The sequence below is a fragment of the Pezoporus flaviventris genome, unplaced genomic scaffold (genome assembly GCF_033815535.1).
Source record: "Pezoporus flaviventris isolate CSIRO_AGI_PZ_B2104156 unplaced genomic scaffold, CSIRO_AGI_Pfla_v1 ptg000031l, whole genome shotgun sequence".
Classification (NCBI taxonomy): domain Eukaryota; kingdom Metazoa; phylum Chordata; class Aves; order Psittaciformes; family Psittacidae; genus Pezoporus; species Pezoporus flaviventris.
In genome coordinates this window covers 27504811-27517979 of record NW_026892579.1, presented here as the reverse complement: position 1 = coordinate 27517979, position 13169 = coordinate 27504811, and the positions used below count along the sequence as shown (strand labels likewise).

Here is a 13169-nt window from a genome sequence, read left to right as displayed (position 1 = left end):
GAAAGGAAAATTCAAATACTTTTTTATGTAGCAACATTGTCTATTTACTGAGGTAATGAATCTCTGTTTTTAGTCTGTTTTATATGTGACCACAGGTCAAGAGATTCTTTTGGCATGTGGATGCAGTCGGTCTATTGTATTGTATCTTCCTGATTCATCATATTGACAGCTATACCACCAACCCAGTGGCAGGATCAGTAACTTTTTGGAGAAGTTATCACTTTAAATACATGCTGATTCACTTATGTCATGGTATCTCAAACAGCACAGGCTCAGCTGGCAGTGCAATAATTAATTTGGATTACAGGTTTTGTGATAGTGTGACTGAGTCCATTCTAGTTGTAACAGATGGTTCACCAAGCCAAAGGAGTAAAATTCCTAAGACTTATGTTGCTCTTATTGATCTTTCGAGGTCCCTTCCAACCTCTAGCATACTGTGATACTGTGATACTGTGATTATATAGTGTCGTGGTTTAAACCCAGTCAGGCAATTCGTTCACTCACTTCCCCCCCTTCTTGCCCTCCCCCTGCTCCCGGAGGGACGGAGAGGAGAATCGAAAAGAATGCAACTCCCACGGGTTGAGATAAGAACAGTTTAGTAACTAAGGTATAACACAAATCACTACTGCTACCACTAATGATAATAATGATAAAGTAAATAACAAGGGAATACAACACCTCACCACCAGCCGACCGATAACTTGCCCCCCTCAGCCCAACCAAGCACCGACCGATACCTCCTCCAACCCTGCAGACTCCCAGCCCTTCCGGCTAACTCCCAGTTACATCCTGGGCATGACGTGCTGTGGTATGGAATACCTCTTTGGTCAGTTTGGGTCAGGTGTCCTGTCTCTGCTTCCTCCTGGCTTCCCCTCCTCCCTGGCAGAGCATGAGGCTCACAAAGTCCTTGGCCAAACCAAAACATCGCTATCAGCTCTGTTCCCGAGCTGAAAGTCAAAACACAGCACTGAACCAGCTACCAAGAAGGAGAAACATGACTGCTACTGCTGAACCCAGGACATTATCCACCCCTTATTCCATACCATTCACGTCATGCTCAGATCCCACATTTTCAATATACCATCACTCTTATCTCAGGGCACTCTTATCTTAGTGCATGGACCAGTCCCTATAAAGCTGCTGCATCCATCTGGTGCATGTCAGGCTCCATCTCTTGTAACAGTCTTCCAGAGCAGGAGAGACTGTGTGCAGTGTTCACACTTGTGAATAACCTGGGCAATAGTGTCCATTGCTAAGTCCACCCATTGATCATGAGTCCATCTCTATGTTGCATCTCTGCTCTGATGGCCTGAAGTGCCATGGGCCCACCAGGCTTAAAATAATTCACTGTCCCCTTCAGCAGTTTCTGTTGGGGACTCCATACAGCTGCCTTCCATCTCCGATGCTTCCAAAGCACTGGAGGGGCCCAGTGGACTAGATACTTGCCCATACTGTCACACACACCCTGCCACTCATGATTGTCCAGCCTTGGGGAAAACCTCTTGGTCCCCCTGTATTGTTGTCTAACCCCAGACAAGACCCAAACCCGACTCTGCTTAACTGTTGAGATCAGACAAAATGGTGGTGGGTAGAACACAGCCTGTGTGTGTGCCAACATGCTGATCCCCATCACTATCAGCAGGCAGGTCCCAAGGATACCCAAAGGCCATTCAGAGCCTTCAGAACTCTCAAACGATGCTGCTGTACTTGTCACTGGGGCTGGTGCTGCTGCTGTGCTTGCCGGCTCTCCCACCGCCAGCTTCTCTTTTCCTGAGTCCAGCTCTTCCTCCTCTGCCTTGCTGGGAAATGCTGCGTGGTCTCCTGCGTCCTCCTGGGGCTCGGCGGGCGGCTGCCGGGGAATGCTCTCGGCCGTCGCAGGGCTGAGCTCGGCTGCGGGGCTCGGCTCGGCCGCGGGGCTCGGCTCCTCCGCGGGGCTCGGCTCCTCCGCCGCCTTCTCCCGCTGCTCTGCAGCCGCCTCCTTCCGCTCCTCGACCGCCCCGACCTCCTCCACCGGCAGCCGTCCCCTCGCGGCCTCTGGCCCCGCTCCCGCCGCCGCTTGGTCCCCGGGGCCGCTTTCCCGGGCCGGTTCGGCTGCCGCCGGCTCCCGGAGCCGCTCCCCCTCGGCTCTCCGCAGCCTCACGAGGATGGAGAGTAGGGTGAGGGCCAGGACGGTGAAGAGCAGCCGGACGGCCAGGTACAAGTCCACGGCCACATCCGTCCCGCCCTGCTGCTGGGGCCCGCCCGTATTACAAGCCATTGCCATAAAGCACAGTGAGACAAGAACCTTAGCCCAGGCCCCACACTTGATAAACACTGACACAGCAAATACCGGCTCTACGTAAGTTACAACATTCTGAAGCTGTGAGATCAACAAGAACAACTCTGAGAGCCAATAAATCAGCATTGTGATGAGTGACTATTAATCCAGTCAAATCTGTCGTTACCTCAATCCTTCGTGCCCCACGTTGGGCGCCAAAAAGAACTGTCGTGGTTTAAACCCAGTCAGGCAATTCGTTCACTCACTTCCCCCCCTTTCTTGCCCTCCTCCTGCTCCCGGAGGGATGGAGAGGAGAATCGAAAAGAATGCAACTCCCACGGGTTGAGATAAGAACAGTTTAGTAACTAAGGTATAACACAAATCACTACTGCTACCACTAATGATAATAATGATAAAGTAAATAACAAGGGAATACAACACCTCACCACCAGCCGACCGATAACTTGCCCCCCTCAGCCCAACCAAGCACCGACCGATACCTCCTCCAACCCTGCAGACTCCCAGCCCTTCCGGCTAACTCCCAGTTACATCATGGGCATGACGTGCTGTGGTATGGAATACCTCTTTGGTCAGTTTGGGTCAGGTGTCCTGTCTCTGCTTCCTCCTGGCTTCCCCTCCTCCCTGGCAGAGCACGAGGCTCACAAAGTCCTTGGCCAAACCAAAACATCGCTATCAGCTCTGTTCCCGAGCTGAAAGTCAAAACACAGCACTGCACCAGCTACCAAGAAGGAGAAACATGACTGCTACTGCTGAACCCAGGACATATAGCCTTACTGGGTATTATCCCCTATCATAGTTTTAAAGTCCCCCTCCTTCACACAGAGCAATTCCCCATCCTGTACTCAAAAGAATTTCTCTGCATGTATTATGTGACACTACTGTCTGCAAGTCATTTCAAAATGGGAGGAGAAACAGAATATGCCATGGTAAGGAGATAGAAAGTTAGAAAAAATACATACAGCTGAGCACTTATTTCCAATCTGGAAGAACGTGACAGCTTGTAAACATGAGACCTTTAAAAGAAGGATATGTTCTTGAAGCTAAGCTGGATACCTTCAAGGCTTTCCTGCTCTTAACATTATATAATTAGCATTATTATAGCAAGCTACCCCTGGAACAATAAGTTATGAATAAAGTTTAATAATTACCTTAGAAGTAAAGTTTTCTTACCTCAGAGAAAGTCTAGTTTTACACTTATTATACTAAATAAAACCATATAATAATAGATAACTAATACATAACATTTTGGCTAACTTAGTAAGTGAAGAAGACAAAGGCAAGTAATGTTTTGAATGACTATTACATCTTTAAAAATGGATCTCAGTAGGCCTGTTAATGACTCTTACACATCTAATTCTCCATACAATCTGCTGACAGTTTTCGTATGTCTTCCCAAAACTGCTTTGCATAAAATACAGTTCTTGATAACTGCCTTATCAAAAGCGATAGCCATTTTAGGATAAAAACGCAAATTGTAAGTCTCTTTTGAAAAATGTGGGTGACTACAGTAGTGAAGTTCAGCATTTCCTCTCCTATTATTTTGGTTTTAATGGTGTGTTGCAAATGGGAAATTAAAATTGTTTCACTTGCTGACAATAAATAACTCTAGGGAAATACCATTATTTCTATGGAAGGAATAGTTTAGTTCACTTAAAAATGCTTCACTGTCCTTGTGAAATAGCAATCCCCTGTCAACAGAGCAGGTATTACACATTAAACACTGCACATTGTCTTTGCAAAATAACCAGTTGTGTTCTTGTGAGGTCAGGTTCTCTGATAACAAAGTGTCGGCTAACACACCTAGGATCTATATCTCAGTGGTGTGTTTTCTTGTTCCTTAAATAAACGGACTGCTCTGCAAACCTTATTTGCCTTTCAAAGACTTTAAGAATTAAGTGTTTTCAGTCAGTAGCCTGAGTCTGGATTAGCAAGCTAAATTCAGAAGTTCTTGTTTCACCAGAAGTCTTCAGACCTACTCATTTCTCAGTAAATGCTAGTGGATTTTGTAAGGTAAGCGTGGCTTTGCTCATCTATCAGGATTCTCATTACGATACAGACAGGAAAATCAAAGATTTATCAGTGAAATAAAAGGCATTTTTGCCACCCTTATAAAGTATACATCCTTCTTTTTTCGCAAGCTTGCAGTCAACTCTAGTATTGAATCACTGGATCATATTTTGACATTTTAACTCCAGTATGTTGAGAATCATGTACTTATCTGTACTTTTGTGCTTATTTGGTGATTTTAGTTATTATTACAGATGATTGTATAAAAACAGAGGTAGAGTGGAAGAAATTTTTAATTACTTCTATTTTAATTTGGTCTGCTGTTGCAAACTTTTCTAAATAGAAAAAAATAAAGTATATTAATTACAGTTCTTATAAGTACAGGACACAGCATAGTATTAAAGCCCTTCAAAATACACTTACAGACATTATGGAGAGGTTTTAGTTATTCTGTTTTTTTATAGAGGAAAAATAAAAAATTCAAGTCTGATGAAAACAGCTGAACTCTGCTTATTGAAGAAATCCTTTTACATTTTTTTTCCCCATAATTCATAGAGTCTTATTTTCAAATATCTACAGCCTGTTGCAGCTCACTAAGGAAAGCACATACTTGACAGTTTTGTCAATACCTATGTTGTGGTTTAAGCCCAGCCGGCAACCCAGAAACATGCAGCTGTTCGCTCACACTTCCACCTTCTTCCCCCTGCTCCCAGAGGGATGTGGAGGAGGATCCAAAGAATAACTCCCACAGATTGAGACTAGTGTCTAGTAACTAAGGTATAACACAAACCACTGCTGCTGCCACTGATAATAATAATGATAAGGGAAATAACAAGGGAAGAGAATACAAACGCTCACCACCGGCTGATCGATACCCAGCCCAACCCGAGCAGTGATCTAGCCCTTCTGGGTAATTGCCCCCAGTTTATTTAGTGGGCATGACTTGCTGTGATATGGAATACCTCTTTGGCTAGTTTGAGTCAGGTTTTTCTGTCTCTGTTTCCTCTCACCTTCCCCTCCTCTCTGGCAGAAAGTCTTTGGTCAGACTAAACATTACTTAGCAACAACTAAAAACACCGGTGTTATCAGCGCTGCTCCCAGGTTGAAAGTCAAAAACACAGCACCGCACCAGCTACTGAGAAGGAGAAAAATAACTGCTACTGCTGAACCCAGGACATTATCCACCCCTTATTCCATACCATTCACATCATGCTCAGATTCCCACATTTTCAATATACCATCACTCTTGTCTCATGTATATATATATATATATATATATATACACACACATACACAAAGAGATATCATTCCTTAGTGCATGGACTAATCCCTATAAAGCTGCTGAGTTCATCCAGTCCACGATGTCTGGCTCCATCTCTTGTAACAGTCTTTCAGAAAAGGGGAGACAGTGTGCGGTGTTGGATTGTTGTCTGCTGATGACACCACAGAACTCGTCTGGTCACTGCTGAGCTCTTCTGGTTTAGATTCAATGATTATCACTATGGTTGGAGTGGCTGCAGTATCAGTTGTTGGGTTTGGGTAGCTGCTGTACTTGTCACTGAGGTTGGTGTAGCTGCTGTGCTTGGAATTGGATTAGCTGAGCTGTCTGTTGTAGTCAGAGTTTGAGTAGCTGCTGTACTTGTCACTGGGGTTGGTGTAGCTGCTGTGCTTGCAGCTGGAGTAGCTGCACTGTCTGTTGTGGTTGGAGTTTGAGTAGCTACTGTACTTGTCAATGGGGTTGGTGTAGTTGTACTTGGAGTTGGGAGTAGCTGCGTTATCTGTTGTAGTCAGAGTTTGAGTAGCTGCTGTACTTGTCACTATGGTTGGTGTAGCTGCTGTATTTGGAGCTGGAGTAGCTGCGTTGTCTGTTGCTTTGCCATCAAATCCAGAGACATATATTTTCCCTTTGAAGGTGCTGGATGCTGTTGAGCAGGGCTCTGTAAGCATAGGCCAAGCCCTAGCACGTTGCCAAGATTTGTCCCTCTCTGGTATGACAAGGATGACGACACACCTCATTTAAGTGTTTTACTAATTTTTCTGGATTTTGCACTTATTCACTGATGAAGTTCCAAAGTACTGGAGGGGCCCACTGGCCTAGATACTTGCCCATACTATCCTACACACCCTGCCACTCATGACCGTCCAGCCTCAGGGAAAATCTCTTGGTCCTCCTATATTGTCATCTAACCCTAGACAAGACCCAAAGCTGACTCTGCTTAACTTTCAAGATCAGACAAAATGGTCGTGGGTAAAACACACTCTGTATGTGTGCCAGCATGGTGATTCTCATCACAATCAGTAGGCAGGTCTCAAGGGTACCCAAAGGCCATTCAAAACCTTCAGAACTCTCAAATGATGCTGTCAATAGTCTGGTGGGGGGATTGGGAACCTAAGAGAATGTCTCCTTCATAGGCTGACCACCCAAGGAGCAGAAAAAAGATGTGTAATTGCTAAGCACTTCTATTATATACCTCCCAAAGTATAGAGGTGGTGACCATGCTGGGAATACAAGACAGATCAGTTTCATGATCAATAAGTCTACTGTATTACAAGTCATTACCATAAAATACAGTGAAACAAGAACCTTAGCCCAAGTCCCTCAACGGCTAAACACTAAAACAGCAAATACCGCTGTAAGTAAGGTATGAAACGCTGAAACTGTGAGAGCAGGAGCAACAGCTTTGAGAGCCAATAAGCATTGTGACGAGTGACTATGAATCCAAACCAATAAATGCACTGCACCAGCTACTGAGAAGGAGAAAAATGACTGTTATTGCTGAACCCAGGACAACCTTAAAAAAAAACAAAAACCAAAAAAAAACCACAAACCTAGAAGCCACGAATAACTCAGAATTTGAACTATTAACTTGAAAATTATAATTTGGGTTTTAATAAGAAAAGCCACTCCATGTCACACTACAGGTCATAAAGTGTTTACCGTTTACTAGAAGAGATGATATGTTTATCTGAGATAAAGAGTTTGTCTATCAAAGAGGAATATTTGTGAGGCCTTTCTCTGCAATACTTCAGACTAAGGAATTTTATTGAATGCACATGTTTATTCAAAATTAGTACCCATGGCATTTTATGATCTGACAAAAATACTCCTGCAATAACAATTCCCTTTGTAATTCTTGTTGAAAGGAAAAATACCTTAATTTGGCATAAATTTCTTTATGAAGCTTTGTATGGAAAGCATCTTGTTAGTACCTGTATTTATTAACTCCATCTTCACATGTGGCTCCATGTTGGCACTGGTTGACCTCACAATCATTAATATTCTCCAGGCATGCTTGTCCTTTCCATCCAAGAGCACAGGAGCAATGAGATCTCTGGTTTTCTTCATCATAGAAGCAGCTACCTCCATTTGCACATACCTGTATATGAGAAGTACAAATACATAAAGCAGCTTTTCTCTACATTGGGATTTTCTCAACGTTGTTTTTTTTTTCCCCTAGATTCTAACTGACTAAGCTGTTAACAATTAATACGGCTTTACACTATAATATTGCAAAAGATAGATCTCCAAGATAGATCTCCAAGATAGATTTTAGGTTCCAAAAGAACCTAAAATACTGAATGTCACTGAATCAATCCATCATATAATTGTTTAGCTGGAAAGAAAAATTTATGATTCTATTTAATAGTGCCACTTTCATAACTGACCTTAAAACGTGCGTGGTTTAGGAGGGGTAATAGTGAACTAGCCTGTTATTGTTCCACTGAAAATGGTTAAAATCAATGTATAATTTAACTGAATTTTTGGCTATCACCAGAAAGACTATTTTTTAAAAATTTTAATAATAATTCTGATTCACAATGTATACTTGAATCTTTTATATACAACTGTATCTATCTATACCTTTATCTGTATCTAATACATCTATGCTCTGGGAAGACCAGAAATTTCTTTCTTTTCTACCTCCAGACACTGAGAAATTTAGAAACTTAGTCTGGACCAGCATTTTATTTTTATTTTGTAGCTTTTATTTTCTAATATTACTTACAACATTTCTTGTATTCTTCAAAAATTTCAGAAATTTCTAGGTCAGAATGAATGTTGTTTTCTTTGTTTCACTTTTAGGGTCCCATTTAATTTCTATGAAAATTTTGCAAGTGTAAAAACGGATAACTACATTTTTATTTCAAACCAATTAAGACCCCTCCTTCTAATGAATTGGTTTCTAAAGAAAATTGAGCTAATGCACTAGTACTTCAGTTTGTTTGAGTCTCTTTATAATCATAGAATCATAGAATCATAGAATAGTTAGGGTTGGAAAGGACCTTAAGATCATCTAGTTCCAACCCCCCTGCCGTGGGCAGGGACACCTAAGTTCTGTAATAATAACAGTTCTTGACAGAAATCCTCTAATATTCATTTGTCTTTCATTAGGTTTTAAATTGACCTTAAAATGAAAGAGATTTTTTGCTATGTTCATACTACTGAATTTTAGACTCGAGATCCTCTTTCAATAGGAAAACTTATTTGAAAAAAAGCACTGCTCAACATAAATATAAAGAAAACAAATGCAAAGAAAACTTCTCTGTGTATAGTTTTGGAAGTATTCTCTTTTTGATTTTTATGTGTCTTCTTACTTTTTTTATTTTAACATTATTCCGGAAATGAGTCCCATTGTCTGACTCAATTCTCTCTGGGGTGCCGTGTCGCCACAAAATCTGTTTCTCAAGGCCCAGGATGGTGTTCCGGGCAGTGGCATGGGGCACAGCGTATGTTTCCAGCCACCCGGTGGTTGCTTCCACCATGGTAAGCACATGGCGCTTGCCTTGGCGGGTTGGTGGCAGTGTGATATAGTCAATCTGCCAGGCCTCCCCATATTTATACTTCAACCATCGTCCTCCATACCAAAGAGGCTTTAACCGCTTGGCTTGTTTAATTGCAGCACATGTTTCACACTCATGAATAACCTGGGCAATAGTGTCCATTGTTAAGTCCACCCCTCGATCACGGGCCCATCTATATGTTGCATCTCTGCCCTGATGGCCTGAAGTGTCACGGGCCCACCGGGCCAAAAATAATTCACCTTTATGTTGCCAATCTAAGTCCATCTGAGCCACTTCAATCTTAGCCGCTTTATCCACTTGTTGGTTGTTCTGGTGTTCCTCAGTGGCCCGACTCTTGGGTACATGGGCATCTACATGACGTACCTTCACCACCAGGTTCTGCACCCGGGCAGCAATATCTTTCCACAGTGCAGCAGCCCAGATGGGTTTACCTCTGCGTTGCCAGTTGCTCTGCTTCCATTGCTTCAACCACCCCCACAGGGCATTTGCCACCATCCGTGAGTCAGTATAGAGATAAAGTACTGGCCACTTTTCTCGTTCAGCAATGTCCAGGGCCAGCTGGATGGCTTTCACCTCGGCAAATTGACTCGATTCACCCTCTCCGTCAGCAGTTTCTGCAACTTGTCGTCCAGGACTCCATACAGCTGCCTTCCATCTCCGATGCTTTCCCACAATACGGCAGGACCCATCAGTAAACAAGGCATACTGCTTTTCACTTTCTGACAGTTTATTATATGGTGGGGCCTCTTCAGCACGCACCACCTCCTCCTCTGGTGACATTCCAAAATCTTTGCCCTCTGGCCAGTCCATGATGACTTCTAGAATGCCTGGACGACTGGGATTTCCTATTCGAGTTCGTTGTGTAATTAGTGCAGCCCATTTACTCCATGTAGCATCAGTTGCATGATGTGTAGAGGAGACCCTGCCTTTGAACATCCAGCCCAGCACGGGCAGCCGGGGTGCCAGGAGGAGCTGTGCTTCAGTGCCAATCACTTCCGAAGCAGCTCGAACCCCTTCATAGGCTGCCAGTATCTCTTTCTCAGTTGGGGTATAGCTGGCCTCAGATCTTTTGCATTCCTGACTCCAAAAGCCAAGGGGTCGACCTCAAGTCTCCCCTGGAGCTTTCTGCCAGAGACTCCAGCTAGGACCGTTCTCCCCAGGTGCGGTGTACAGTACATTTTTTACATCTGGCCCGGTCCGGACTGGTCCAAGGGCTACTGCATGAACTATCTCATGTTTAATTTGCTCAAAGGCTTGTTGTTGCTCAGCGCCCCATTTAAAATCATTCTTCTTCCAGGTCACATGATAGAGAGGGCTTACAATCGAACTGTAATTTGGGATGTGCACTCTCCAGAACCCCACAGCACCCAAGAAAGCTTGCGTTTCTTTCTTATTAGTTGGTGGAGACATTGCTGTTATCTTGTTGATCACAACTGTGGGGATCTGTCTACGTCCATCTTGCCATTTTATTCCCAAAAAATTGAATCTCCTGTGCAGGTCCCTTGACCTTACTCCGTTTTATGGCAAAACCGGCTTTCAGCAGGATTTGGATTATTTTCCTCCCTTTCGCAAACACTTCTTCCACTGTATCACCCAACTCAATAATGTCATCTATGTATTGCAGGTATTCTGGAGCTTGCCCCTGTTCCAGTGCAGTCTGGATCAGTCCATGGCAAATGGTAGGGCTGTGTTTCCGCCCCTGGGACAGTTGGTTCCAAGTGTACTGGACACCCCTCTGAGTAAAAGCAAACTGTGGCCTGCACTCCGCTGCCAAAGGAATTGAGAAAAAAAGCATTGGCAATATCAATTGTGGCCTACCACTTGCATGCCTTTGACACTAGTTCATACTGAAGTTCTAGCATGTCCAGTACAGCAGCACTCAATGGTGGTGTGACTTCATTCAGGCCACGATAATCTACTGTTAGTCTTCACTCTCTGTTAGACTTCCACACTGGCCATATGGGGCTACTAAAGGATGAGTGGGACCTACTGATCACTCCCTGATTCTCCAGTCGACGGATCGGCTGATGGATGGGAATCAGGGAGTCTCGGTTCAGGCAAAATTGCTGCCAGATCACTGTTGTGGTCGCAATTGGCACTTGCTCTTCTTCGACCTTCAGCAACCCCACAACAGAAGTATCTTCTGAGAGACCAGGCAAGGTGGACAGCTGCTCAATTTCCTCAGTCTCCAAAGCAGCAATACCAAAAGCCCACCGGTACCCTTTTGGGTCTTTGAAGTACCCTCTCTTGAGGTAGTCTATGCCGAGAATGCATGGAGCCTCTGGACCAGTCACAATAGGGTGCTTTTGCCATTCCCTCCCAGTCAGGCTGATTTCAGCCTCCAGCACAGTCAACTCTTGGGATCCTCCTGTTACTCCAGAAATATAGATGGGTTCCACCCCTTGACAGCTCGATGGCATCAGGGTACACTGTGCACCGGTATCTACTAGAGCCTTATACTTCTGTGGGACTGATGTGCCAGGCCATCTGATCCACACAGTCCAGTAAATCCGATTGTCCCCTACCTCCACCTGGCTGGAGGCAGGGCCCCTCTAATGGTCGTCACAGCTTTGGACACTTAAGTCGTGGTGAAAGGGATTATTCTTCATTATCACAGGAGCTGGAGTAAAATCAGCTCTTCCACTCCATCTGGGAAACTGTTCACCAGAGACTGAAGCCGTAGCTCTCATGGGACGATCAGTCTTGGCCCTTGCTCCCCTCTTCAGTTCACTCACCCGTTCCTCCAAAGCTGAAGTAGGTTTTCCATCCCACTTTGTCATGTCTTCTCCGTGATCCAGCAGGTAAAACCATAGGGTACCCCGTGGCGTATACCTTCTGTATCTCCTCTCTTGAACAATAGGACGCCTTTTGTTAATAGCTGAGACGTGTGTTGGTACACGTGAGGAGCTGGATAAATCAGATACATCGTCCCTCAATTGTTCGAGGTCCTGGGACAGTTTTTTCACAGCTGAGATGATGGAAGGGGTGAGGTTGTCTTCGAACTCTCAGAGTTTATGAACCATTTCATCCACTGTTAGTGGTACTATGTCATTCCAGGTCACTGTTGCCAATGAATGGGCATATGATGACGGTGCATTCCGTGTAAGTTTTCGCCACATGGGTCGTGTACATTCAACTTCATCTGGATCTATAGGTGTATCCCCGTTATTCGGCTTGATGTGATAGATCATCTCTACGATGGCCGATTCCCTCAGAGACTGGATGCCTTTGTCTATAGTAGTCCACTTGGCCGAACGACTCGTAACATCGTCCTTGTATGGAAACCTTTCTTTCACAGCTGCCAAGAGCCTCCTCCAAAGGCTGAGGGACTTTTTCTCTCTTGCAATTGCTTTGTCAATTCCCCCTTCTCTAGCAAGTGATCCCAGCTGCTTGGCTTCTGTACCTTCTAGTTCGTGACCATCGGCCCCATTGTCCCAGCATCGGAGTAACCAGGTGATGATGTGCTCCCCTGGTTGACGGGTAAAATCTTTTCGCATATTCCGCAGCTCGGTTGAGGTCCAAGGTCGAGAATTTACCTCTTCTTCTTCTTCTTCGTCATGTGATGATGACTCCTGATCAGATTCTGGACCGGGTGGTGAATTCATTGGTTCTTCATCTCGCTTCACCCTTTTTGCCTCCTTTTTGCTTGTTCTCTTGCTTACAGGGGCAACCGATATTGGTAAGAAGTGGTCCTCTGGTTTGGCTGCAGTGATTATCACTGTGGTTTGAGTATCAACTGTACTTGTTGCTGGGGGTAGTGTAGCTGCTGTGCTTGGACCTGGGGTAACCGCACTGTCTGTTGCAGTTGAAGTTTGAGCAGCTGCTGTACTTGCCACTGGAGTAGCTGCTCTGTTCATTGAGGCCAAAGTTTGAGTAGTGACTGTACTTGTCGCTGGGGGTGGTGCAGCTGCTCTGCTTGGAGCTGGGGTAACCGCGCTGTCTGTTGCGGTTGAATTTTGAGCAGCTGCTGTACTTGCTGCTGTGGTAGCTGCGCAGTTCATTGCAGCCACAGTTTGAGTAGCGACTGTCGCTTTGTCCTCAGATCCGCCGACATTTTTTTCCTTTTGAAGGTGCTGGATAG

At 44.6% G+C, this 13169-nt stretch overlaps 1 protein-coding gene across 1 annotated transcript in view; it reads right to left on the bottom strand.

The window, feature by feature from the left end:
- The window catches only part of EYS (eyes shut homolog), an 828128-nt gene that overhangs the window by 718760 nt on the left and 96199 nt on the right, over positions 1-13169 (bottom strand). Inside the window, exon 9 of the mRNA XM_061460547.1 lies at positions 7496-7662. Coding sequence (XP_061316531.1) covers positions 7496-7662 — 167 coding nt within the window. The remainder of the gene's footprint in view (positions 1-7495; positions 7663-13169) is intronic.